Source organism: Buteo buteo, chromosome 11, assembly GCF_964188355.1.
Source record: "Buteo buteo chromosome 11, bButBut1.hap1.1, whole genome shotgun sequence".
Classification (NCBI taxonomy): Eukaryota; Metazoa; Chordata; class Aves; order Accipitriformes; family Accipitridae; genus Buteo; species Buteo buteo.
The window spans coordinates 24,124,536-24,149,883 of NC_134181.1; the positions used below are offsets into that span (position 1 = coordinate 24,124,536).

A 25,348-nucleotide genomic window follows, 5' to 3' on the forward strand; every position below is an offset into this window, starting at 1 on the left:
AATAGAAGCATCCACATAGGCAGGGTGCCTGTAAATACAATTCCTAATTAAAGGTGTTCTGCCAAGAAGTGATTGTTTCCTGCTCGAGAAGTTGCAGGCTTGCCCTGGCGGCTCGCTGGCTTTACTGGCAGCAGTGACCCGCCTGTTTCCTTCAGGCCCTGGCAAAGGGTATTGCCAGGCCAGAAGGGCAGGGCCGCCTATTAAGGAGGCAGCTCTTATCTCCTTACTGCAGTCCTTCGCCTCCCTTTCGACCAGGAGGAGCGGAGCCCAAGGGAGAGCGAACGGAGCAGGCAGCAACTGTGCAACACGGCTCTTGGAGAGCGTGCACTGCTGTGCGTGGTGCCCGTTGGAGAGCGTGCACCCCTGAGCATGCACCGCTGGGCACAGCGCCCTGTGGTGAGCGCGCGTGGCTGAGCGTTGGCTGCCACGCACAGCACCCACTGAAGACCTCCGAACACAGAGGAGCGGGTGCCGTCCTGGGACACACATCATGGGCAACTGTATCCCGGTGGTGAGTGCCTCTCCCATCCCCTGCCGCTTCTCCTCAGCGACTTCCCATCCTGCTGGACGCGAGGGCTGGGGCCACGTGGGTGCACAGTGGTGAGCAGGGCCACAGCTCGCAGTGGGTGCTGCCAGCAAACACTCACTTGCAGATGGCTCGGTGGGGTTTGCACCTACCTGGGGTAGGTGCAGACCACCCGCTGGGGGTCTGCAACCCTCCTTTGAGGCTGTAAGAAAATTTGTGCTTCCATGCACAGCGGGGCCAGCCCAGGACAATCCCATGCCCCCGAGGGCACGCGGCCTCCCCTCTCGCCGCAGCGTGTCCCTGCCTGATAAATCTCCCTGCTCAACCTGCACCAGGGCTGTACACGAATGCCCCAGCAGGGCAGCAGCTCCATGGCAGGGAGCAGCAGCCCATCAGAGGGGATGTCTCAAGCAATGCTGTGGGATGCAGGCACCTGCAGTCGGCTGGGTACATCCCTTCCTGACACCCACTGGTCTCATTCACAGAGCCCTAGAGTCCTGGAGAGCGAAAACTCCCTGGACCTGCTGGACATCATGGGCAACTTCTCCTATGATGAGAGTAACATGACCTTCCTGGACTACGACGCTGCGCCTTGCCACAACCAGTACTGTCCCCTCTTCCAGCGCGTAGCCCCCACCTTCCTGGCCATCACCTGTGCCACAGCCATCCTGGGCACTGGGGCACTGCTGGTGGCACTGGCCCAGTGGCCTCATGCCTGGTGCTGGCCCCAGAGCCGAGCGCTGGTGGCCCAGCTGGCAGCGGGGACGGGTCTCTTTGCTACCCTGCTGCCGCTGGTGGCGGTTGGCATCAGGCAGGGCTGGCGACTGGGCACAGGGCTGTGCAGGCTCACCCACCTGCTGTGGTACTGGAGCCTCTTCGCGCAGGGGCTGCTGGTGGGCAGCGGCTCCTGCAGCACCGCCTGGTGTCACTGGGATGCCCGGAGCCAGCGGCTGGCTGTGGCCATGTGGGCCGGGGCACTGCTGCTGGCAACGCCAGCGGCTCTCGCCAGTGGCACGGTGGCAGCCGCGGAGACGAGCTGCCTCCGCCGGAGCGTGGACATCCTCTCCCCAGTGTACCTGCTGCACCTCGCCCTCTGCCTCTGCCTCTTCCTGCTGCTGCCAGCAGCACTGCTGGTGGCCACGCTGGCCGTGCCGTGGCTGAGGTCAGGCTGGAAGCTAGGCATCAGCGCGAGCTGGCTCTTCTTTGGGCTCTGGGTGCCTTATGGTATGGGGCTGGCCGTGGATTTCCTCCTGCACGCCCAGCTGCTGCAGCCCACCTGTGCCACCTTTGAGCACTTTGACTACGTGCTGGGGCTGAGCGAGGGGCTGGGGGTGCTGCACTGCTGCCTGGGACCCGCAGCGCTGCTCGCTGCCTGGCTCTGCCGCCGCGGGGCAGGTGCCAGTGGCAGCGGCTGAGCTCCTGGAGCTGCAGCCGCGGGCCTCATGCTAGCCCCTGGCACCCCAGCCCCCAGCACCGTCCCCTCTCCCCACAGTGTCCGCACCAGCCCCCCAGCTTCTGCCACACAGGCAACGCTCCCCCAGGACCCAGGAGAGAGCAGCACGGGCCCATTATGTGCCAGGCTTGGTGCCTCTCCTCCCTCCATCCTCTTCCTTGGGGTCTCAGCCCCGCTGTTTGGGGCCAGACACCCCAATTTGCTCACAGGAGAGAGCCCTGGGGTGCCTCAAGCATCTCCCCAAGCCCCTGGGGGGTGTCAGCCCCAGGCTCCTGCACACCTCTGGGGACCCCCAAGGCTCAACCCCCGCCTACCCAGCTCCACCGGGAGATTTCAGCAGGCAGAAAGGGCAGTGGTGATGTGAAGCGACGGGGGATTTTTCACTCCCTCTTGACAAGCCGAGATAAGCGTCATGTCCGAGATCAGCCAGTGGGAATTACATAAAATATATACGTCTGTCAGAGCCGCTCACCAAGCTCAGTTAATGGCAGGGGCCGGGAGGTGCGGGGGGGCCATGGGGGCTGACATCTATCACCTTTGGCCAGGCTCCCGCAGGCCGAGGGATGGGAAGTGGGAGGTGGTGCTTTTCATGCCTCCAAATTAGCAGGAAGTGTTCATAATGAAGCTCTGCAGTCTATGAGCGGGAAGTGGGGTGATTTATATCCAGCGCTGGAGGCGTCTGAGCCATGGTCCACGAGAGATGGCTGCATGCGGTCACAAGGCACACAGGATGCGAAATGGGTGTGGATGGAGAGCTGGAGGGGGGCAATGAAGGGGCACAAGCCTGCGGCCAGGACCTAACCCCCCGCGGGGTCCAGGGCCTGGCATAGCAGCGCACAAGGAGCCGCCCCGGCTGAGCCAAGCCCTGAGGGACCTGGAGGCTCATCCCCGGTAAATTCAGGGACGGACTCAGTGGGGAACGAGCCCACATTGTCTCCAAAAAGGGGGTGGCCGCCCACAGCCGAGAGCATCCCGCTGTTGCCCTGCCATCTATCTTCCCCAGCATACCCACGCAACGGCCCCACATACCCAGCCCAGACCCCCTGACCAGCACCATCATTACAGAGCCCGGAGCAGACAAATCCTCGCCCTTCCCAACCAGTCTGCACACGGGTGGGGGCCACAGCATGCTGTGCGCCAGCCCCATCTGCTCGCAGGGCACACGGAGGCTCTCAGAGGATGTCCAGACCGTGGACACCCTCGGAGGACACCAGACCCTTGGCCACTCAGCTTTGCTGTGGTTTCTTCTGCCACCTGGTGCCCACGGCTCCGGCTTCAGGCTCCGTCCCTTTGGCCGGGACGGGGCAAGCAGAGCCCGGGGATGTGCCCGAGAGCCACAAGTCAGGGCGAGGGGGCCGGGGTCAGCTTTCCCTGTTCCTCTCAGACGAGCCGGGATCAAACCGGGTCGCTCCCACAGGGGGTTTGCCCAGGGGAGGGTGACACGAGAGGACCGAGGTGAAGTCACGTGGCCGGGGTGCCCCCGCTGCCCCGGTGGGCACGCGCCTGGGGCACAGCTCCAAGGGGAGCCCCGTGCAGGCGGGTGACCTAGGGTCTTGCGACACGGCCCCGTGATGGCATGAAATTGCTCCTCCTGGGCATGCCAGGCTGCTGGGGATGGGATTGGGGGGACCCGGGTCCCCTCCCACCCTCCAGCCCATAAACCCGGCAGGCAGCAGCCCTGCACCGAGGCGGCTCCTCTCCCGGCATCAACCTCAGCGCCTGGAACCATGGGCCAGCTGCAGCTCTGGCTTGCTGTCCTGGCCGTGCTTTCGGGGATCGTGGCCCAGGAAGGTAGGGGCAACGCCGGGGGACAGGAGCTGGCACGGGGTGGGGCAGGTCCCGGGGGGACATGGCAGCAGCTCTTGGAGCCCTCTGCTTTGTGCCAGAGCCCGGTCAGCAAGGCTGGAGGATGCTGGAGCAAGGCTGGGGTCAGCAGAGGGGCCGTCAGGGATGCAGAGTCACCCGGGGCAGGGGGAAAGAGGAAGGCTCAGAGGCAGTCACAGGGGGCTGCAGGACTCCCCAACCTCCCGCCACATCCCCTCTCTCATCCCCCAGACCTGTACCGAAAGGTGTTTGTCTTCCGGAAGGACCCCAGCAATGCCTACGTGGTGCTGAGGGCCAAGCTCGAGCAGCCGCTGCAGAACTTCACCGTGTGCCTGCGGTCCTACACCGATCTGACCCGGCCCTACAGCCTCTTCTCCTACGCCACCAAGGCGCAGGACAATGAGATCCTCCTCTTCAAGCCCAAGCCCGGCGAGTACCGGCTCTACGTGGGGGGCAAGTTCGTCACCTTTCGTGTCCCCGAGGGTGGCAGGGACTGGGAGCACGTCTGTGCTAGCTGGGAGTCTGCCACTGGCATCGCCGAGTTTTGGTTCAATGGGAAGCCCTGGCCCCGCAAGGGGCTGCAGAGGGGCTACACGGTAGGGGTGGAGGCGGCTGTTCTGCTGGGGCAGGAGCAGGACACCTTCGGGGGTGGCTTCGACGTCTACAACTCATTCTCGGGCGAGCTGGCTGACGTCTACCTGTGGGACGTGGGGCTGTCCCCAGACAAGATGCGAGCCGCCTACCAGTCCCTGCGCCTGCCGCCCGCCGTCCTGGCCTGGAAGAGCCTGAGCTATGAAGTGAAGGGCGATGTGGTGGTGAAACCCCGACTCCGGGAGGTGCTGGGGCCATGAAAGTCGGCTGGATCCGGGGCTGGGACAGTCTCAGCCCCCGCTCTCCCCTCCCCATCCCCATCACCCCTTTGCCTCTACAACCTGCCAAGAAGAAGGTGCCATCTGCATGCCCCAGCCAGGGAGGTCCAGTCGGGACAGGGCTCGGACGGAGCTGGGGAGAGCTGAGGGCACCGCTCAGCCTGGCAGGGTCCCCCTGAGTGCCAGCACCTGCCACTGACCCACCACTGACGCCTGGGGTACCGTTTCCCTTGCCCATACCCCCCCCTCCCAAGCTGCCCCCACGGCCAGCTCCCGCGTGGGCAGAATGCAGATCCACCAGCCCCAGAGCTGCCCAACCACACACAAAACAGCAGAAGTGATTAGGGACAGGCAGGCAGGGGCTCAGCACAAGCCCCTGGGGCCATAAGACCTGTCCCGGATGCCCGTCCCCATGCACACCCACCGTCCCCAGGGCTCCCTGCCAGCCCGTGGGGTCTGCAGGCTCCCAGGCAGGCAAACCAGCCCCGGGGCCCCTCACCAGATTGCCAAACAGCCCTGGAGGTCAGTGCCCCCAGACACCTGGGGACAAAGATCACAGGTGAACGTCACCATTGCGTAGCCACGCTCACCCCGGCACAGACCCTGAGCAGCCGTAGGGCCACAGCAGGGTGGCTCCACTGTTCCCCCTCACCACGGAGGTGCCAGCAGCAGGGCTCAGCAGTGCCATGGGGCAGCTGTGGCTCTGCCTCCTCACCCTCACAGCACTTTTCGACCTTACTGCCCCAAAAGGTAGGGGCGGAGGGACTGCTTTGGGACCCCCTGTGGGTCCCATGGAGAGAGCAGAATGTGCAGTGGGGAGCAGCGGGTGCAGTGAGTATAGGGGGACATGCAGTGGTGGCGGTTGTGGGGAGCAGTGGGGCACCCTGAGCACTGCAAAGGGGTGCAGCAGGTGCAGTGAGGGGTGCAGTGGGTGCAGCGAGGGTACAGCAAGGGTGCAGTGGGTGCAGGGGGAGGAGCGGGGGTCACACTGTAGCTGCACAGTGGAGGAGGCACCCAGAACAGAAGGGTGCAGTGGGCTCAGCGCAGTGTGCTGGGTGTGCAGGGGGGGTGCAGCAGGGGTTGGAGGAGAAGATGCGATGGCAGCGTAGTGAGAACCAAAAGGGGCACCCTGAGCAACACAAGGGGTGCAGCAGTGAGGGGCAGCAGGGACACAACACCAGGTACCACGAAGAGTGCTGCAGGGCTGCGGCAGGGGCAGCGGCAGGGACGTGCAGCTCCCCCAGGCTGGTGCAGTTGGGCCCCATGGGTGGGGCGGGGGGGACAGAGAGATCCCCCCACACCCAGCCTGGCCCTTCCCTCTGGGTGCTGCAGAAAAAGTGACCGCCCAGATCCAGGCTCACCCTCCAGCACCCACCCTGTACCACCAGCTGATGCTCTCCTGCAAGGTCACAGGCGACGCCAGGTAAAGCACTCCCCGCCCTTCCACAGCCTCTGGCACAGCACCAGCATGGGGCAGGCAGCTCCAGTATCCCTGGCCCCATGAGCAGCTGGAGAAGAAGGGGCTGGGGAGGGAGCACCATGATCCCTCCGTGTCCCCCCACCCCATGGCATGGCCACCCCGGGGTGTCCACCCACCTGAGTGACACCTGGCCTGGCTCAGCCCCCAGGAGTTCCTGTGGGAGAAGGAAGGAAGCCATGACCCCCTGCAGAAAGGCCCCGACAACATCCTTCTCTTTCCCTCCTTCAACAAGACCCACTTGGGCACCTACGTCTGCACAGCCACCAGCTCACTGGGCACTGCCGTGGCCACCTACAACCTGTGGATAGATGGTAGGGAGAGGACCAAGGGGATGGCTGGGGACAAAGGCTCTTCCCCTCCTTCCCACAGCTCGTTCTCACCACCCCATGCCCATGGCACCCCATATCACAGCCCACATATGGCCGGTTTTAGCGGTGCAATCCACCTCCGGGTCTGATGCTGGAGGCCACTTCCAGGTTGGTGGTGGCTTCCTCACTGGCACACTGCAATCCTGTTTCCCCTTGGGGGATTTGGCCGGATGCCTTCACCGTGGCAGGAGCAGCCACCTCTTTCTCACCTCTCCCAGACCTGCTGGACAACGTGTTCGTGTTTCCCCAAGAGACCAAAGACTCCCACGTGCTGGTGAGGGCGAAGCCAGAGCAGCCGCTGCAGAACTTCACCGTGTGCCTGTGGTCCTACACCGATCTGACCCGGCCCTACAGCCTCTTCTCCTACGCCACCAAGGCGCAGGACAATGAGATCCTCCTCCACAAGCCCAAGCCCGGTGAGTACCGGTTCTACGTGGGGGGCAAGTTTGTGTCCTTCAGCATCCCCAAGAGCATCGCGGCGAGTGAGCATGTCTGCGCCAGCTGGGAGTCCACCACCGGCATCGTGGGCTTTTGGTTCAACGGGAAGCCCTGGCCCCGCAAGGGGCTGCAGAAGGGCTACACGGTGGGGGCGGAGGCGGCCATCGTTTTGGGACAGGAACAGGACGCCTTCGGGGGTGGCTTTGACGCCCAGCAGTCCTTTGTGGGGGAAATGTCGGTCGTGTACATGTGGGACACGGGCATCTCCACCTCGGGGGTGATGGAGGCCATGAACAACAGACCTGACAAAGCCCCCATCTTCGGCTGGAGAAACTTCCCTTACCAGATCGTGGGCGAAGTCTACCTGAAGCCCTGACGCCTGGCGCCGGGCGTGGGGTTGGTGCACTCCTGCGCTCTCGCTCAGGGTGGCTGGCAAGCGCTGGGCGAGCTGTAATTGCCGTGCGGGCTGCGTCCCCGCTCCTTTCCCTGCTGTGTAACCCCCCGCAAAGCCATCTGGCATCACACAAATGAAGAAATGGTTTTGAAAAGCAGCAACGGTCTTTGCTGGACACACCGAAGCCCACCAAAGCTTGGCATGGCTCAGGCAATTAATCCAGGCTCAGAAAAGTCATTAGGGCGAGGGTCAGCGCGAGAGGAGGAAGGGGAAGGGGCTGCTGCCAGCCCAGGGGCCCCGCTCCCGTCCTGGGGACACTGGGGCCGGGCGGGGGGGACAGAAACAGGCACCCCCTTGCCCAGCGCTGGGGGACGTGCACCCCCTCCAGCCCCTGCACACGGAGGGGGCCTGGGGCACGGGCGAGACTCGGGGGGCCGGGGCCGGGAGGGGCAGGGGCAGGGGCCGGGGCAGCCCCGGGGCAGCCCCGTGTCCCGGTGCCGCCGGGGGGGGGGGGTGTGTAGTCCCGGAGCCCCGGTGGGCGCGGCCCCGTGTCCCGGCGCGGCCCCGCCGCTGGCGGACGGTCCCTGCCCGCCCGCGCCGCCGCTCTTTGCAGACGCTCCCTGGGCCCCGCTCCGCCGCCGCGCGGCCTCCCCGGTACGGCGGGGCGGGGGGGGGGCCCGGAGAGGCCCGGGCCTGCTGGGGGCGGCCTGCGGGGATCGGCCGGGCCGAGGCGGGGTCCCGCCCGGGGCAGGCCGCGGGGGCCGGGCCCGGGCGGTGCGGCCTCCGGGGAGCTCTGGCCGGTGCGGGGCTGCCGGGCGGGGCGGGGCCGGGCCTGGTCGGGGGGACAGGCCCGGGAATCTCGGGCGGCCTGAACTGGGGGTCCTGGGGCCTGGCCAGGGGGTCCCGGCAGTCCCGACGTGGGGGGTCCTGGCCACGGTCTCCCGGGGGGCCTGGCAGGGGATCCTGGGGGGACCTGAACTGGGGGGGGGGGGGGCGGTCCCAGGGGTCCTGGCAATGGTCTCGCAGGGGTCTGGCCCGGCCGGGGTCCCCAGAGCAGCCCTGTCCCCAGGGAACGCGGCAGCGCAGGCCCACAGTACTGATCCCCGCAGGCAATGGGAGCGTCCGAGCCCCCCAACTTCTCGTGGGTGGCGGAGGGGCGGCTGGCGGGCCTGGGCATGCCGCGGGAGCCGGGGCACTACCGGTTCCTGCTGGGCCAGGGCGTGCGGCACCTGGTGTCGCTGTCGGAGCGGGCACCCCCGCACCACGGCTGCTGCCCGGCCATCCGGCTCCACCGGCTCCGTGTGCCCGACTTCAGCCCTCCGACACCCGGGCAGATCCAGAGCTTCCTGCAGCTGGTGGAGGAGGCCAACGCCCGCGGTGAGGTATGGCGAGGGGCACATCACACCGGGGAGGCAGCGCTGAGGGGGTGACGCCGCGGCGGGGTGACACCTCGCACGGTAGGAGGTGGCACCCAGGGAGAGGTTATGCCAAGGGAGGCAACGCCTGTGACACCAAGGGGTGGTGCTGGGGAGCACGGGGGGCTGCGGCAGGGACACTCGCATCCCTCCGTGCTGGTGCCAGCTGACGGTGCGGCGGTGCCGGACAGGCTGTGGCAGTGCACTGCATGCTGGGACACGGCCGGACGGGCACCATGCTGGCCTGCTACCTGGCGAAGGCACAGAAGATGAATGGCAGCGACGCCATCTGGGAGATCCGACGGATGCGGCCCGGCTCCATCGAGACGCAGGAACAGGAGCAAGCCGTGATCCAGTTCTGCCAGCGCGTTCGGTAGGTGCGGCCCTGCAGCGAGGAGTCCTGGCTCTATGTCACTCCCCTCCCTGGAGGGGCTCCCTGTGCCCTGCCAGGGCCACAGCTGGTGGCGTGCTGGGCACAGCGAGCAGGAGGGGAGCTGCGGCTCCCATAGCCCAGCTCACCAGTGGGATCTGCCGTGCCACAGTGCTGGAGAGGACAGCGAGGATGCGTGAGCACGACCGTCTCCTCAGGGCAGCGTGTGCTGGATGGGTTCGATGGAGACTGTCACTCCAAAATGGTGGGAGACCTTTCCCAGCCCCGAGGTTCTGCTGTCTGTCCCTGCATTAAAGGACTCTCCTGTGGCTTCTCTCCAGGTCTGTGTATGGGGAACCAGCAGGCAGCACATGCGCTCGTGGCTCTGCCAGGCTCCCTGCCACCCCGCTGTGCCACCCAGCTCGGTCGGCAGCCACGTCCCGGCTGCAGGGGTCCTGGCTCTTGGGTCTCTGCCCAGGCTTGGCCCTTGGGGAGCGCGAGTGGCTGCATTTCGGCCACCAGCAAGCGGGCCTGAGAGCTGGTCGCCTGCCAAAGCAGTGATGCCACGCAGAGGGTGGCAGCTGCGTCAGCGCACGGGGGCCGGCCCAGGACGTTGATGCTTAAAGTGTAGCTTAGATGGAATTTAGGCATCTCTGTCCAAAAGTCCAATCCTGAAAATCTCTTCTCAGCTGCTCCTAACCTTGGTGGCATTTAAATCCTAAGTGCAAGAAGTGTCACCGTCCCCATTCCGGGGTGTGCGGCACATGGCCGGGAGCGCCTGGCGCTCACTGGGCATGAGCGCCGTGTCCGCGCCCTGGGCTGGCGGAGCTACCGCCTCTGCGAGGCAACTCCCCAGGCCCCCAAACATTGCTCTGAAACACCAAAATGTCGTCATCTTCCCTCGGGAACAAAGCACCAGGGTGGTGGCACCGGGTACCACTGACAAAATGGCTGTGCCCTGCTCAGAGACCTGTCTGGGGGCAACCGACTGCCTTGGGGCGGCTTTGGCACCCCAGTGTCCCCGTCTCCTGGATCCCGCTCCTCCCACAGGGCCTGGGGTGGGACCAGCAGGGACGGAGGAGGTGACTGAGGAGGGGTCTTCACCACAGGCTGTGGAGCACCCCAAAAAGCAGGGGGCAGAAAGAAGCCCCTTGCTCTGCCCGGTGCCCCATGGCCCTTCCCTGGTGGAGATTCGGGAAGTACCCATGGTCCATGAGTGATGCCATGGCTCTGGTGGGCTGTGACACCATGTCAGGACATGGGGCCATCCATGGGTGCTCAACTCTGCCTGCACCCCTTACCTAGGGCACGAGTGGCTGGGGGGGGGGGGGGGGGCAGCCCTGTGTCAGGGGACAGGGATGGGGATGACGGGGACAGTGCAGTACCGTCCAGCCACAGCGCTTAAGCCCATGGGAGCCGCAGGACTCACATGGGCCTGTGAGATGCAGGAAAGCAGCTTAACCGCAGAATTATTTACTTTAACTCCTCTTACTTTAGCTCTGTCCTTAATAGTCTCCCAGGCTCAGGGGGCCGGGCCAGGCCGGGCTGACGGGGGGGACCGCAGACCCCCATGTCCCAGGGAAGGGGGACCGAGACAGGGGCTTTGCCCCAGCATCCCCAACCCAGCGCTCAGTGCCGCACCTGGGACTTGGCAGTGCTGCAGAGCAGGGCCCAGCACGGCACACGCAATCCAGCATGGCCATGCTCGACCCTCGATGCCACGCTCCATGGTGGCAACAGGACGCGGGGGATGTCCCCTCCCCAGTCAGCCCCTGTCCCAGGAGGCTTTCCAGAGCCCCCAGCCTGGCAGGCAGCCCAGCTCCGGCTCAGCCTGGCAGGATGGGGACACCGCACCGGTGGCCGTCCCCACGCCAGGGACACATTTAGGATGGGATTACAGAGGAGACAGCTGGGATAGGGAAGGGCAGGTGGGGAGCCCTGGCAAGACGGCGGTCACGGGGGTGCCCCGTGCCCACACGTGCGCTGCCTCCCTGCCATGGAGCTGTGCGTGGTGTGGCATGGCACAGCTTGGCATGGCACAGCATGGCTTGGCGTGGTATGAAATGGTGCGGTATGGCAGGAAAGGGCTCGGCATGGTGTGGCACTGCACGGCATGGCATGGCTTGGCACGGCATGACTGGGCACAGCACGGCAGGGCTCAGCCCGCAGCAGCCCCGGGTGGGCGCCGTGGGCAGCCGATGCTCCCAGCCAGACAGCGTGCAGGCACACTGGTGTCACACACCGGCGTCACGCACACGCCCCGCGCCGTGTCCCACGGGTGTATCACACGCCCATACCCCGCAGCGGTGTCCCACCCGCGTCCCCCGTCCCTTCCCGCCAGAACTACAACTCCCAGCAGCCCTCGCCGATCCCGCTGCCCCGCTCCACCATTGGCCGCCTCGGGGACGCCCGGCGCCGAGCTCCCGATTGGCTGTCCCCGTGGCAACGGGCGGGGCGGGGGGCGGGGCCCGGGCAGCCCCGCCCGGCACCGCGGGTTTGTTTGCGGCCGCCCGGCGGCGGCGGTGGCGGTTGGAGCGTGGGGACGGATCCGAGCCGAGCCGAGCCTCCGCGGGACGGGCATGAGGAGCGGCGGGACGCGGAGCCGCCAGCGCCCCCCGGCCGGGGCCGGTGCGCCGTGGCCAGCCCGGCGGAGCCCGCCGGTCCGCGGGCCCTGAGGCGCCGGCGATCCGCCGCCGCCGCTCGGTCCCCCCGCCGCCCGCCCGCCCCGTCCCGCCCCGTCCCGGGAGCCGCCTGAGGGGGGACCTGGGCTATGCGGTGGTGGCTGCGCGCCGCCGTCCTCAGCCTGCTCGCCGGCGCCGGCGCTGAGGGTAAGGGGCCGCCGTCCTGCCCGCGGCGGAGGGGCCGAGCCGGGGCGGGAGGGAGCGGCCGCGCTGCCGGCGGGGCCGGTCTGGCCGGTGCCGGGACGCGGGTGGCGGCGGGGACAGCGCGCGTGGTGCCGCTGCCGACGCCGCGGGGCCGGGGGCGGCCGGTGCCGCCGGTTGGGAAGGGGTCCGCGGGCTGCGGGGCTCGGGGGAGGGCAGGGTGCCGTCCCGGTGGCGGGGCTCACCCCTCCCGTCTTGCTCCCGTCAGGCAGCGGCCAGAGCGAGTCCCAGGCCGTGGTGGGGCGAGTCGGGGAGAGCACGGTGCTGGGCTGCGACCTCCTGGACGCCCACGAGGCCCGTCCCCCTCTCTACGTGATCGAGTGGGTCCGCTTCGGCTTCGTCCTCCCCATCTTCATCAAGTTCGGGCTGTACTCGCCGCGGGTGGACCCGGAGTACATCGGTAAGTCCTGCGGCCGGGGTGCCGTGGTGGTGGGTGGTTATGGGGTCCTGGGGGGGGCCCTCCTGGCTCCAGCCTCCGGGCTGGGACTGGCCCGGGGGGTTACCCGAGGCCGGCCAGGCTGACTCCGGTGTCCCATGTCCCTGCTCTCCTTGGCTGGGCCCCAGCCGAGGGCTGCTGCTGTCAGACAGCATTAATCACGCTCCCAGGACGGTGGGGAAGCGTAGGGCTCTCCCTCTGGCCATGGGGCAGCAAGAGGGGACGTTGTGGGACTGAGGAGGTCCCCAAGGCAGGGCAGAGTCCTATCCTTGTGCAGCAGTTCCAGGGATGGCTGGAGTAGGAGACAGAAGGGATGTGAATACCCAGCTTGCAGGGGAGACTCAGCCCCTGGCCCAGCTTGGCAGCAGGGAGGGATCCCCACCGGGGTGGAGGGTGGGAGAAGCTCCCCAGGCAGGAGGCTCCCAGCACACCAGCCATCGCTCCCATCACCGTGGCCTCTGGCTGCCGAGGCCTCCCCCAGCACCACCCGCTTGCAAATGGGGACGGCTGAGCACCTGCCTGCACGCACCCGAGGCGTGGTGTCGTGGTACTGCCTGCTGCGCTGCCCTGGCTCTCCTGTCCTGCCTGCTGCACCGGACTGGGGCCGGTGACAGTGGGATGCCCCGTGCCAGAGGCTGGGGGTGCCCAGGCACTGCCATGCCGCCGCCTTGGCCCATGCTTGAAGGTTGAGCCTGGGGAGGGGATTTTGGCGAAGCCACTAATTGGCGGTGCTGGGCTGGCTGGGATTTGGAGCAAAGCTGTGCTGGGAAAGGGCTGTGGCGTGGGAGGGGGATATTCTCTTTATGGGATATTTAAAGTGAAGCGGTGGCAGAGCAAGAGGGATCCCTGTGAGCGTGGAGGTGGAGACAATGGGAGCGTCCCTCAAGGATGAGGAATCTGGGGAGGAGGGGAAGGGCTGAGCATTTTGGGCTGAGCCTGGCACCAAAAGCCTGTGGCAGCAACACACCAAAATCCTCCCACGGGAAAGGATGGGGAGGGCTGGAGCACCAGCTTGGATCATGCCTAGGTCAGGAGCCTGCCCCCGCTGCCAAAACAGGCCCTTGCCTAAAAAATGCATGGCAGGCTGAGGTTTGAGCCAACCCCTGTCCTGCCTGGCTGCAGGCAGAGAGATGCTGCCTCTTCTGAGCTGCACAGGAGGAGAGTGATTTTTGGGACACACCTGGGTCTCTCCCTGCTGCCAGCCTGTGCCCAGGGACACTTTTGCTCCACGGCCAGCCCTGAGCTGGCTCTGTGGGACCAGTGGTGACAACAAACCCTCTGGTGACGGCAAGGCACCTGCTTTACTGGGAGGCCTGCTCTGGGCTCCTGTTACCTGAGCGTGCGTTGCAGGGCCCCTTGGCTGCAGGAGCTCAGGTTACCCAGAAAGGACCTGCCAGCATCCTGCCTGCGCTGCCCTCGGCCCCCCCCTCGTCCCTGCTGCCAGTGAGGCGTGGGGGGTGGGGGGAGCAGGTTGGGCTGCTCCGGGATCAGTGCTGGGGGGATGTGCTGGGGGAAGGGGTCTGGTGACTGTAATGAGGGCGAGGTGGGTGGGCAGGGGGGCTGGCGGCTGTCACCATGGCAGCGGTGGCGGCTTGTTTTCAATCCTCTGGGGAGCTGGGAAGGGATGGAGGGAAGGGCAGGGGCCGAGGGTGCAGGATAAGGGTGAGGGCAGCCCCTTCTTCCAGCCCTTCCCAGGCAGAGCAGATCAGGTGTCACCCAGAGGGGCCAGGCAGCCCCTGCTGTCACCCACATCAGGCAATTTCGGGCATCCTGGGGACAAGGTGGGCTGTAGCCACCTCTGTGAGAGCCCTTGGGCCACTTGGGGGAACAGAGTCAGCTCTCCCCCAGGTGCCACCATCCCCCATGGTGTCGTGGGCCATCCCTTGCCATTGGCTGGCCTGGAGCAGGGCCGGTGGTCTCTGGCCTGGCCGCCTGCTTGGGCACCTCATCCCTGGCGGCAAGCATGGCGGCTGGGTCTGCAGCCCCCTTTGTGTCCCTCTGAATGACGGTTGCCAGGCACTGGGGGATGCTGGTCCGGAGGGCAGCGTCGGTTTTGTTATCAGCAGGGTGGTGGAAGAGGAGGAGGGGGCTGGGGCCGGCATGGGGGATTAGGGGGAGGCTGGGGGGCGTCCCCAGGGCACTCTGATCCCTTCCAAAGGGACCTTTGTTCAGGAGCCTGCTGCTCCCGCCAGGCTCCTGGGGCTGTGAGCTGGCAGCTGCAGGCAGGGATGCGGTTTCCCCGAGCTGCCCTGCTTCCCAGGGCTCAGTGTGGGAGCCGGCTCTGGGGTGAGGCGTGGGAAGACCCCTTGTCCCACGGATGTTTTGCCATGGCTCCCATCCCTCTCACTGCTTCTGCCACCCTCCTCGTGTTCAAGGTTTGCCTGGAGTGTTGTTTTGTGCTCTGAGTGAGGGGTGCCGCCAGAGGCACCCGGATATGTCCATCTGTCCCTGTGCCTCCTGTCGCAGGAGATTCTGTGGGTCTGGGTCGGAGCTGACTGTGGGGAGAAGCAGGAGGGGTGGGAGATGTGGCAGGTGGCTGCAGTGGCTGGAAGAAGTCTGGGCGCTGTTGGGAAGGGTTTGCACATGTCTGTGTGCTGGGTTTGCACAGGGCTGCACAGCTCCAGCACTCTGCATGTGATCCTGTCCCTCAACCACCCAGCCTCCATGCCCAAACCAGTCTGCCTGGGTCCCACCGCTCCTCTTCCTCCTCGCCAGGCTCGTCTGGCAGGATGCGGCCTCCTGCTGCCAGTAGCACTCGTGCAGTGCCCTGCCTGGGCTCCAGTGGGTTGGGCAGCGTGTGGGACTGCCTGTGACACTGACCTCCTGGGTAGAGCTGAGTTCGGCAAAGCTTGCTTTGTTGGAAACACTTCAGGAAGCTGCTAGACTCGGGGAGCTCTCCGGTGTCGATGGGGAGCGTCATGAGCTATTCCAGCGCCAAGAGCTGCGTGCTGTGCTGCCAGGACTGTGGCAATGGCTCTGATGTGGTGTGCTGGGAGCAAGGCAACCGCAGGCAGTGGCATGCCTAGGGCTAAACCCGCATCCCCAGCCCGGAGCAGTTCTCTGGGCCACGGGTGCCTGCAGCGGGGTCGGGGGCAGGTAGCCTCGGGGGTGCCAGGCCAGTGGGTGCTGCTGGCTGCGCACCCCAGCCGGGGCTGAGCCAATTGCCTGCTGCACGCCTGAGCCGATTATGGCTCTGATAATAGCCCAGGGGATTAAAGGGCTGTGCTCGCTGTCGCTTTGCGCCCTTATCCTCCTCCTCATCAAAGAGGCCGTGGGGCGCGGGGCTGGTGCCTGCTTGGGCCGAGGGCCCCATGGTCCGGGAGAGCACCCTGCTGCTGTCCCCCTCGAGGGGTCTGTAGCACTCATGCCTGCGAGGCGGGCGAGGGGTTCAGCCTCACCCCCTCCGTGCCACGGGGAGAGGGGACGGTGCGGGGGTGCCCGAGGCTTAGCAGGGCTCCTAAGGGTGAGACTGCCGGGGGGGGCTCCTGGGGGAAAGGGCAGCTGAGGCTGCAGGAGAAGGGTCCCTGAAAGGCAAGGGGGAAGGGGGCAGGGAGGGGTTTTGCAGGCAGGCTGGCAGGTCAAGGGGGAGGCAGAGGGGGCAGTGGGACCAGCTCTCTTGCCCAGCTGCTGAGAGCAATGTTCAAGGTGCAGGGACCCACCTTGTCAGGGGGGTCCCTGCCGAGGCCACCCTACACGGGGGCAGGTGGCAGAGCCCACCTCCACGTCCTCTCCCATTTCCCCAACAGCAGCGGGAGCTGTAGTGCTAAATGTCGGTGTGACCAACCTCCACCATGGCGCAGCCACCCTGGCTTTTGTCCCGTGGCCATTCCCAGCCCCCTGTGGCACCAGCCAAGGTGGAAGAAGGCCGAGCATGGCCCGGCCACACTGGCAGACCCTGCCACTGCCAAGGGAAGCCCCTGAGCCCGCAGCGGGGGCAAGTGCTGTGTGGGTGGGTGTCCTGGGGAGGCGGGTGGCCCAGGAAAGCAGCTGTCCCTGAGCCGGCAGCACTGGCTGTGACGGCCACTTCTGGGTGCACAGGTCGTGTGCGGATCGAGGAAGGCGCCTCGCTGCGCATTGACCTCCTGCGTGCCGAGGACCAAGGCTGGTACGAGTGCCGTGTGCTCTTCCTTGACCGGCACAGCACCGACGCCGACTTCCAGAACGGCACCTGGATCCACCTCACTGTCAACGGTACCAGTAGATCCCGCCCTTGGTTACCGCTCTGCCCAGCACCAGCCAAGATCTCTCAGGGCTGGGACTGGATCCACTCATCTTCCAACACCAGTTGAGCTGGACCTGGGGGTAAGGGTCTGGACTTGTCTTTACAGCACCCCCCACTTTCCTGGAGACCCCCCCTGCATTTGTGGAGGTGCAGGACCGGGACGCACTGAGCCTTACCTGCACGGCTGTTGGCAACCCCCAGCCTGTTGTCATCTGGAAGAGGAGCGACCTGACTGTGCAGAGTGGGGACACAGTGCAGGTGAGGACAGCAAACCACCCGTTACCCCCCTGTGGTGTGTCCCCCAGCTCAGCCAGGGTCTTGTGGGGCAGCCAGGCATGCAGAGCAATGCAACTCTGCTTGGCTGGAGAGCAGGCGCCCGTCCCCACCATGGTGGCACCCACCTACTGCCACCGGCCCTGCCACAGTGCCACATTCCTGAGGGTGTCCTGTCCCTTGGTGGCCATGCCACATGCCCGGTGCCGTTGCAGGTGAGGAACGGGACGCTGAGCATTGCTGTTGTGGAGCGCGCCAGTGCAGGCACTTATACCTGCCATGCTTCCAGCAAGGAGGGTACCATCACCCACACCACCCGTGTACTCGTGCAGGGTAAGAGCAGGTGCTTTACCGGCCCTGGCCGTGTGGGCCACCCCACTGGGTGCTGCCACAGGCCACAGAGGGAGCCACATCACAGGGGTTGGTTTGGGGGCAGGTGCAGGTATGATGGGCTTTGGGAGCAGCTGGGGCCATCCCCTGTCCCCAGTCCTCACTATCCCCTCTGCTTCACACTGCAGGGCCACCTATCATCGTGGTGCCACCCCAGAACGTCACCGTCAATGTCTCCCAAGATGCCTTTCTGGCGTGCCAGGCTGAGGCGTACCCAGGAAACCTCACCTACACCTGGTTCCAGGGCAGCAGCAACGTCTTCCACCTCAGGTACAGTGGGAACAGGGATGGCACCGAGGTGGCTTCTGCTGGCAGTGCTGGGCCTGGCGGGGGCTGCTGTGGCCCTGCGAAGCGTGGCTCAGAGTGATGGGCTGGCTGGGTGCATGGCTGGGGGGTTCGCTCATCCCAGAGCAGTGGGGACAGTCCCAGCCACACTGTTCACCACTGCCCTCCCCTTCCCTTGCAGCCACCTCCAGGCTCGGGTCCGCGTCCTGGTGGATGGGAGTCTCTTGCTCCAGCGAACAACCCCAGACGACGCCGGCAAATACACCTGCATCCCCAGCAATGGGCTGTGGAAGCCGCCTTCTGCCTCAGCCTTCGTCACAGTGCTGTGTAAGAGCCCCACAGCCCCTCACGAGCCTGGGCCACGCTGTCAGCAGCTCCGCTCACGGAAAGGCCCTGCTGGGCCAGCCTGTGGAGGTCCCCAAAGGCTGTGGTGGGAAGGAGGTACCCCTTCAGCTGCCACAGGGACCCTGGCCCCTGCCGCCCTCATGCAGGCCCTGGCACCCTGTTTGTCCTCGCAGATCCAGCGCAGGTGACCACCATGCTCCCAGAGACCCACCTGCCTAAGGGGATGCAGGGTGTGATCCGCTGCCCCACCAGGGCCAACCCCCCTCTGCTCTCCGTCAGCTGGACGAGGGATGGGCGCCCACTGGAGCTGGACAAGGTACCACCGCTTGCACCCTCCCCTGCCTTCCCACCCCCCTGAGCCCCTCATCCTGACCCTGTGCCCCAATCTTCCAGCTCCCTGGCTGGTCCACAAGACCAGATGGCTCCATCGTCATTGCGATGGGGAACGATGATGCGCTGGGAGTGTACACGTGTACCCCGTACAACAGCTATGGCACCGCTGGCGAGTCCCGGCCCACACGTGTCCTGCTGAAGGTGAGGCTGGGCAGATGGGCACACTGCCCAAGTCCCTCGCCCAAGCTGCTCCCACCCTGCCGTGCTGAGCAGCCCAGGCACGCTGCGTGCCCGTTGGCCTGCCTTGCTGCAGGTCTGCACCCTGTCCTGCCTGCCACCAAGCCCTTCACCATGTGTGCCTGTCTTCCAGGACCCCCCTGCCTTCACAGTGCGCCCTAAGGAGGAATACTTCCAGGAGGTGGGCCGGGAGCTGGTGATCCCCTGCGCCGCCCATGGAGATCCCCCCCCAACTGTCACCTGGCTGAAGGTAGGAGCCGCCACTCTGGGGAACCAGCTGAGACCTCCTGGGAAGCAGATGCTGCTTTTGGTTTCTGGGGCATCACTCTAGCACAGTCCCCATATCTGTGTCCCTGCAGATGCTACAGGGTCACCTCTCCTGGTTCCTGCAATAGAAGGGGCTCAGGGCACTTTGCTTGTGTTGCCCCTTAAGAAACCAGGGAAAAAGTCCTGCCCCTTGGTTCCTAAACCAGCACCAGGGTGGTGGATCACGTTAGCTGTCCCAGCCCTGGGTGGGGTGGGTGGTTGCCCATGATCGGTGTGTCCGTGCCTTGCCATGCAGGTGGGTAGCATGGGGAAGAGTGGTGCCCAGGTGGATGCGAACAGCAGCCTCATCTTCCGCCCACTCATCAAGGAGCAGCATGGTGTCTGGGAGTGCACGGCCACCAACGTGGTGGCCAGTGTCAGCACCACCACCTCTGTCCACGTGCTGGGTGAGTTGCTAGTCCCTAGTGGGCAGATGCTGTGGGTGCTGGGCTGCCCTGGGGTGTACACCACCAGCCTCCCTGTGCTGGAAGAGATGGAAATGCACCTGCATGACTGTTGTCTAAGCCACCCCATCTGACAGGTCTTCTCTCTGCTTCTGCCACCAGGTACCAGTCCTCACGCTGTCACCAACGTCTCTGTGCTCCCACTCCTGCTGGCAGCCAATATCTCCTGGGAGCCGGGGTTTGACGGGGGTTATTTCCAGAGGTTCAGCGTCTGGTACACACCGCTGTGAGTCCCTGTGGGCAGCGTCTGGTGTCCCACGCCCCCTCTGCCCCACCAGGGGCCCTCAGTTCTGGACTCCCATTTCCCACATTTCCTCAGGGTGAAGCATCCACCCCGGGCCCATCATGACTGGGTGTCACTCTCTGTGCCAGTGGGGGCTCAGCACCTCTTGGTGGAGAATCTGCAGCCAGACTTAAGCTACCAGTTCAGCGTCCTGGCCCAGAACAAGCTGGGCAGTGGCCCCTTCAGCCAGATTGTCACCTCTGTACCCAGGGGTAAGAGGGGGCCTGTGCGCTCCCCAAAGCAGCTCCTGTCCACCCAGAGCCCTCAAGCACTGAGGAGGCTCCTGTTTCTGCCCTGCTGTCCCCTCGCATTAGCTCCCACACCAGCATCCCTTTTCTCCTCAGGCTTCCCAGTGACCACAGTGCCTCCAGAGCCGCCAGCCATGACCATGCGCGTCTTCCTGTCCCCGCCGCAGGCTCTGACCGCCAATGAGACTGTGCGTGGGGTCCTGCTGCAGTGGGAGCCCCCGGCTCAGTTCTCAGTGGCGCTGAGCGGCTATGCGCTGGAGCTGCGGCAGGGCAAGGGTGGCTGGGAGGTGCTGGACCGCTCCATCCCTAGCACGAAGACCCAGGTGCTGGTGCCAGGACTCATCAAGGTGGGAATTTCACCGGGTGCTCCCTGGCTGTGGGGCAGCTCGGGCGACGCAGCAAGGGAGAGGATCAGATCTCCTGTGTCGCTGCTACCCAGAGCTGGGGCCTCTGGCAGAGCCACTCGGCTCTGCAGCTGTGTGGGCTGAGGCTTGGCTGACCACTGTGCCAACAAGGCTAACGGCCCTCTGCTCCCCAGGACGCCTTCTATGAGTTCCGACTGGTGGCCTTTGCTGGCAGCTACATCAGCGATCCTAGCAACACAGTGAATGTCTCCACAGCAGGTAAGGCCTGGGCTGCTGCCCACTTGCTCTTCCTGCCCTGGGGATAGAAATCAGAGGTGTGAAGTGCCCAGCATGGTCTAGGATCTTCCCAAAGAGAAACCCCTTCACGCTGCTCCCACCCCTAAGTGTCCCTGCTGCTAGACCAGGGTACACAGCGCCCAGAGCAGGACCCCCAAAGCTAATACCGCGGGAACACCCATCTCCACATGCAGGTCTGGGGTGACCTCAGTCTCGCGGGCCAGGTAGCAGGAGAGCTCTGCACAGAGCATCCCTGTTCCCTGTGCCTGGCACAGTGGAGGGCGTGGGTCCGCCTGAAGGTAGAGCAGCCCCAATGGGCAAGAGAGCTGAGGCTTTGCTGTTTATCCCTGTGGTGCTGGTGATACGAGGGAGGCGGGCTGGTGTGCCCTGTGGGTAACCGAGCCTCTGATGGTGTCTCCTGTCTCACCCAGGCATGGAGGTGTATCCATCTCGCACCCAGCTGCCAGAGCTCCTGCCGCAGCCAGTGCTGGCCGGGGTTGTCGGTGGGATCTGCTTCCTCAGCGTGGCCATCATCTTCAGCACAATGGCCGCCTGCATCATGAACCGCCGGCGTGCTGCCCGCATCCAGAAGCGAAGACAAGGTAGGAGCTTGCTGCCCGGGTGCCTGGACGCCGGGGCTTCCGGAGAGCTCAAAGCGCCGTGTGCAGGGTGGCAGGACCCGGTGCCCAGGGAGGGGACAGGCCAGCCTGGGGCTGGGAGGCTCCCCTGGGGCGGTAGCAGGGCTGAGTGGGTGCCGCAGTCTCCTCATCATCACTTTGAGTTGCTCGCCGTGTGATCCCCTTGTGTTCTCATGACCTTCCAGATCCACCACTCGTCTTCTCCCCCAGCAAGAAGCTTCCACCTCCACAGTAAGTCATGCCATGCCATGCCATGCTCCCTCCCCATCTCGCTGCGCTCCCTATCATTCACTCACTGCTGGCTGGGGGCAGAGGGACAGGCCAGGGGGCAGCCAGCCACCACCACCACCACTGGCCGAGGGCTGGCCGCAGAGGGGGTGTTAGGAGAGGGGTGCTGGGGTCAGGGCGTGCCGTGGGGTAGGGCTCCCCTGGGGAGCTGCCTCTGGGGAGTTTTGGCTGAAGTAAGATCAGAAAGTGCAGGAGCAGGTCTGTTGAGCCCGCAGCAGCGGTGGCAGGGTCATGGTACCTGCTGCCAGATGCCTGGCACAAGCTCTTCTGGCATGGGGGGCAGCCGCACAAGCCCGGAGCCAGGATGGGGGTGCTATAGCAGCTCCCTTCTTCCTTACAGCAATTCTCATGGCTCTGGTAGCCCAGACAGCACCGTGAAGCTGAAGCTGCAGCCGTCTCCCTACCAGAGCCTGCGCCGGACGCTGCTGTGGGGTGAGAAGGCTGGCACCAGCCTGGGTCTCAGCATCGCCGGGGCCGGCTCCCGGTACGCCATGTATGAGAGCCACGTCGGGGAGCATGTGCCCCTGGAGCGGATCTGCCGTGGCCCCGACGGGCGCTTTGTGGTGGAGACTGACACGCAGCCACAGGAGAGCAGCTTCGGGTCGCTGCCCTATGCCGAGCCAGAGCTGTACCCCCAGCAGGACCCCCAGGGCCCACAGCCCCAGCCCTACCTCCAGCTGCCTGTAGAGGAGGAGGAGGAGGAGCACATCTGGCACAAGGGGGTCTCACTGCGCCCCCGGCCCATGGGGCAGGCCCGCCGGGGAGCCCGGGCTGCCAGCTACCGCCGGGGCCGCTACTTCGGCTATGGCAGCAGCAGCCCCGTGGATGAGGCCGCGGCATTGTGCATCATCAACATCAGCCCCGTGGCCTCCGCCGCGACTCTGCCTTACAGCGCTGTGGAGGAGCTGCGCGACAGCCCCAGCAGCACCGGGCCCTGCCAGAGCACTGCCAGCGCCCTGTGGGACTCGCTGCCCCTCGAGGGCTCCCCCCGGCTGCCTCTCGGCCCCCCGGCTTCCCCCAGCCCCAGCCTTGGGTGCAGCTGGCAGCCGGCCAGCCCCCCAGCCCAGAGTGGGATCCTCCAGTACCTGAGCCTGCCTTTCTTCAAGGAGATGTGTGTCGATGGTGACTGGCCGCCCCCGGAGGAGCCAACAGAGCCCAGCCATGCTGGTGGCCAGCCAGAGCCTGCTGACAGCCCACCGCCCACCCCATCGGAGTCTGGGGGCTCCCTGCAGCACGTGGAGCGGACGCTGTGCCCGGACTGCATCGACACCTGTGCCAACGCCACCTCTCCCCCAGCTGCCACTTTGCTCAAACCCCCCAGGCTGCCGGTGGGTCCTGCCAAGGCCTCGCTGCCTGGCACTGCCGCCTGGTCCAGCTCCCCCAGCCCGGGGGCCAGCCTGCGGCCCCCCACCCAGCTGGCTCACCGCCTCCCCGTTGGTGGCAGCAGGACTGAGGCCATGCCCTCAGCTGGCACCATAGAGCCTGGCTGGGCACCGGGCAGGCCGCCGGATCCCGCCCCCCTGGAGAAGCTGCCACGGGGCAGTTTGACCAGCCAGAGCAGCGGCCGGGGCAGTGCCTCCTTCCTGCGGCCCCCCTCGCTGGCACCATCCCTGGGGGGAAACTGCCTGGGTACCCCACTCGGGGACAGGGGCAGCTGGCACGGCGGAGGCTTGGCAGCAGAGGAGGGCAGGGCAAGGATGGATCCAGCCCTCAGTGGCACCGGAAAGAGGTGAGCCGCAGGCAGGACGCCGGGGACGAGCCGGCTCATGCTGGGGCATCTCTCAGCCTGTCCCACAAGGCTTGGCCAGGGCATCCTGGTGTGGAGCCACCCTGCTGCCTCCCAGCTCCTGTGGCACCCCGGCCACTGCTCCCTGGCGACACCCCCCTATGGCATCCCCGCCGTCCCTGCCCCTGGAGACCACCCCAGCTCTCCCCCCAGCATCCCTGCCTGCCCTCTCGCCCACTGCCTGCTTCCCCCTGCGTCCCACTATCCCTCGCCGTGCCTGTGTGGGGACCGTCCTGACGCACATCTCCACAGGAGGAACACCTCGGTGGACGAGAACTACGAGTGGGATGCGGAGTTTGCCCTGGAGTCGGACATCCTCGAGGCGCTGCAGCTCTACCGCAGCGGGGACCCGGCGCGGCCTGTCTCCACCATCGTCCTGCGCGACCTGGAGCGGCAGAGTGAGTGCAGGACCCCCGCGACCCCCAACCGTCACAGCCCCGCGGGGCTGTCCACCACCCTTCTTCCCACTGCGAGGCCATTGGGAAAAGGGGGTGGCAGGGCCCTTTGGCACCCACGGCCCTGGGGGTGGCCCCGCGGGTGGGTGGGTGGGTGACGCATCAGGGCCGGACGCTGCCTGTCTCCTCGCAGAGCCTGGCGGCGGTGGCTCCTCCCCGGTGAGCTCGGTGTCGGCGGAGGCGTTGGCGGCGGCGGCGGGCGGCCCCCCGGAGCGCAGCAGGGCCCTGCGCCAGGAGCTGGCAGCGTCCCGGCACCGCAGGGACGTGGCCCGGCAGCGGCTGGGTCCCCGCGTGTCCTGCGCCGAGCGCTTTGAGCTGGCCACGCTGCTCTAGGGACCCCCGGGGACCTCCTGGGCTGGGCAAGAAGGATGCTGGGGCGGAATAAAGAGGCCTGAAAGCAGCACCCGCTCCTGTGTGGCAGGCAGGGGCACGGGTGCCCCCCCCACCCCGGGCACCCACTATCCCGTGCCCGAGGGCACCCCTGTCCCTTCAGGGTCCTGCCACTATCCCCCCCCCCATCCTTGTGCTCCCTGCACCCGTGCGAGCCTGGGGCCCTCCCTATCACACCACCCCCCCCCTCCCCCCTCCGTGCTCCCTCCATCCCTCACCGTGTCCCACCTCCTCCTACTCCCGCTGCGTGTGTCATGTCCGTCCGTCCGTCCCCTCCCCGTCCCTATGCCTTGTGCAGGCTCCCCTCCTGGTGCCCCCCTGAAGGGTCTCCCACCCGCAGCCCCCCCCCCGCCCCGTGCTCCCCCTCCTTCTCGGGCTGCGGGCGGGGCGGGGGCTGGCGGCAGCTCCACGCAGGGCGGGGCCTGCGCGCCTCGTTCCCTTATATGGCCATGCCGCGGGAGCGCGTCATGGGGGCGGGGCCTAGAGCGCACTACGTCACCCCCGGCCCCGGGCTGTTCCGGGGGTCGCTCGTGGGCTGTGCCCCGGGTCACGTCGGGTCGCACCGGGCTGTGCCCCGGACCCGCCCCCTCTCCCCCCCGGGTCCCGCCCATGTGTCACCCCCGTCTGCCCCGCCAAGTCGACCCGTGTCACCCCGTTCTGCCCATCAGGGTCGCCCCCAAACCTGGGCTGCATCACATCGTGTCCCTGGTCTGGTCTTGTGTCCCCCTCGTCCTGCCCCACGTCCCTGGCATCAGCCCTGTCCCCCCGATCCTCCCCCGTGTGCCCTAGGGGTCCTGCTTGGGCCACTCCTGCATTGTCCCTGGCTGCAGTCCCTGAGCATCCTGCCCTGTACCCCCCCACCTCCGTGTCATCCCCCGCCCTGTCCCCCCAGATCCTGCCCTGTGCTACCCCATTCCACCCCCGGGGGTCCTGGCCCCTGTCACCCTACCCCCGTGCCCTAGAGCTCCTGCCCCCCCTTTGCCCCCACACTGCCCCCAGGGGTCCTGTTCCCCAAAGCACCCTCTGTTACCCCCTGCCTTCCCTGGCCGAGTCCTTACATGATCCTGCCCCCATGTCACCGTTTTCCTGATTTCTGTGTCATCCCTACAGGACCTGCTCCCTGTATCACACCCCTCCTGCTCCTTCTGTCACCCTGGGCCTCCCCCTTGCCCCAGGGTGCTGTTCCCCAGGTCCTGCCACTGTGCCACCCCTATTCCTTCACCTCCATGTCACCCCCTGACCTTGTCCCCCCTATGTCACCCCTGTCCCATGGGTCACCCTGGTTCCCCATGTCATGTGCCACCCCCTG

At 66.3% G+C, this 25,348-nt stretch overlaps 5 protein-coding genes across 8 annotated transcripts; all 5 read left to right on the forward strand.

Annotated features, from left to right (window-relative positions):
* Positions 1-245: 245 nt before the first annotated feature.
* ACKR1 (atypical chemokine receptor 1 (Duffy blood group)) lies at positions 246-2,435 on the forward strand. The gene is made up of 2 exons (XM_075040607.1): positions 246-511; positions 1,012-2,435. Exons 1-2 carry the CDS (start codon positions 491-493, stop codon positions 1,939-1,941), a joined length of 951 nt encoding a protein of 316 aa, XP_074896708.1. The 5' UTR covers positions 246-490; the 3' UTR covers positions 1,942-2,435.
* Positions 2,436-2,540: 105 nt separating this feature from the next.
* LOC142036886 (serum amyloid P-component-like) lies at positions 2,541-5,963 on the forward strand. Its single transcript, XM_075040608.1, has 2 exons — positions 2,541-3,770; positions 4,035-5,963. The coding sequence occupies exons 1-2, from the start codon at positions 3,707-3,709 to the stop codon at positions 4,652-4,654; spliced, it is 684 nt and encodes a 227-aa protein (XP_074896709.1). The 5' UTR covers positions 2,541-3,706; the 3' UTR covers positions 4,655-5,963.
* Positions 5,359-7,509, forward strand: LOC142036203 (serum amyloid P-component-like). Its single transcript, XM_075039325.1, has 4 exons — positions 5,359-5,422; positions 5,831-6,095; positions 6,294-6,463; positions 6,739-7,509. The coding sequence occupies exons 1-4, from the start codon at positions 5,359-5,361 to the stop codon at positions 7,332-7,334; spliced, it is 1,095 nt and encodes a 364-aa protein (XP_074895426.1). The 3' UTR covers positions 7,335-7,509.
* Positions 7,510-7,868: 359 nt separating this feature from the next.
* Positions 7,869-9,466, forward strand: DUSP23 (dual specificity phosphatase 23). 3 transcript variants are annotated; one of them, XM_075039414.1, is made up of 4 exons: positions 7,872-8,006; positions 8,462-8,734; positions 8,959-9,140; positions 9,310-9,466. In XM_075039414.1, exons 2-4 carry the CDS (start codon positions 8,465-8,467, stop codon positions 9,335-9,337), a joined length of 480 nt encoding a protein of 159 aa, XP_074895515.1. In that variant the 5' UTR covers positions 7,872-8,006; positions 8,462-8,464; the 3' UTR covers positions 9,338-9,466. The 3 variants fall into 3 exon arrangements, with proteins under 3 accessions (XP_074895517.1, XP_074895515.1, XP_074895516.1); XM_075039416.1 differs by lacking the exon at positions 9,310-9,466 and having other exon boundaries at positions 7,869-8,006; positions 8,959-9,144; XM_075039415.1 differs by lacking the exon at positions 7,872-8,006 and having other exon boundaries at positions 8,343-8,734.
* A 2,177-nt stretch (positions 9,467-11,643) lies between these two features.
* On the forward strand, positions 11,644-24,065 carry IGSF9 (immunoglobulin superfamily member 9). 2 transcript variants are annotated; one of them, XM_075040609.1, is made up of 20 exons: positions 11,644-11,965; positions 12,228-12,419; positions 16,494-16,646; positions 16,784-16,935; positions 17,166-17,283; positions 17,469-17,610; positions 17,807-17,952; positions 18,144-18,286; positions 18,364-18,504; positions 18,674-18,790; positions 19,103-19,253; positions 19,413-19,536; positions 19,630-19,805; positions 19,938-20,188; positions 20,380-20,464; positions 20,914-21,084; positions 21,306-21,351; positions 21,749-23,137; positions 23,447-23,592; positions 23,783-24,065. In XM_075040609.1, exons 1-20 carry the CDS (start codon positions 11,908-11,910, stop codon positions 23,980-23,982), a joined length of 4,101 nt encoding a protein of 1,366 aa, XP_074896710.1. In that variant the 5' UTR covers positions 11,644-11,907; the 3' UTR covers positions 23,983-24,065. The 2 variants fall into 2 exon arrangements, with proteins under 2 accessions (XP_074896710.1, XP_074896711.1); XM_075040610.1 differs by having other exon boundaries at positions 21,749-22,736.
* Positions 24,066-25,348: the final 1,283 nt, after the last annotated feature.

Excerpts from the sequence above, each read along its gene's own strand:
- ACKR1 (XM_075040607.1), top strand. The coding sequence starts at position 491 with ATGGGCAACTGTATCCCGGTG. Across the intron at positions 512-1,011 it reads TGGGCAACTGTATCCCGGTG|AGCCCTAGAGTCCTGGAGAG; the intron begins GTGAGTGCCTCT and ends TCTCATTCACAG.
- LOC142036886 (XM_075040608.1), top strand. The coding sequence starts at position 3,707 with ATGGGCCAGCTGCAGCTCTGGCTTGCTGTCCTGGCCGTGCTTTCGGGG. Across the intron at positions 3,771-4,034 it reads GGGGATCGTGGCCCAGGAAG|ACCTGTACCGAAAGGTGTTT; the intron begins GTAGGGGCAACG and ends CTCATCCCCCAG.
- LOC142036203 (XM_075039325.1), top strand. The coding sequence starts at position 5,359 with ATGGGGCAGCTGTGGCTCTGCCTCCTCACCCTCACAGCACTTTTCGAC. Across the intron at positions 6,096-6,293 it reads AAGGTCACAGGCGACGCCAG|CCCCCAGGAGTTCCTGTGGG; the intron begins GTAAAGCACTCC and ends GGCCTGGCTCAG. Across the intron at positions 6,464-6,738 it reads CTACAACCTGTGGATAGATG|ACCTGCTGGACAACGTGTTC; the intron begins GTAGGGAGAGGA and ends CACCTCTCCCAG.
- DUSP23 (XM_075039414.1), top strand. The coding sequence starts at position 8,465 with ATGGGAGCGTCCGAGCCCCCCAACTTCTCGTGGGTGGCGGAGGGGCGG. Across the intron at positions 8,735-8,958 it reads AGGCCAACGCCCGCGGTGAG|GCTGTGGCAGTGCACTGCAT; the intron begins GTATGGCGAGGG and ends GGTGCCGGACAG. Across the intron at positions 9,141-9,309 it reads CAGTTCTGCCAGCGCGTTCG|TGCTGGAGAGGACAGCGAGG; the intron begins GTAGGTGCGGCC and ends GCCGTGCCACAG.
- IGSF9 (XM_075040609.1), top strand. The coding sequence starts at position 11,908 with ATGCGGTGGTGGCTGCGCGCCGCCGTCCTCAGCCTGCTCGCCGGCGCC. Across the intron at positions 17,611-17,806 it reads AGCAACGTCTTCCACCTCAG|CCACCTCCAGGCTCGGGTCC; the intron begins GTACAGTGGGAA and ends CTTCCCTTGCAG. Across the intron at positions 19,806-19,937 it reads TGTCACCTCTGTACCCAGGG|GCTTCCCAGTGACCACAGTG; the intron begins GTAAGAGGGGGC and ends TTTTCTCCTCAG.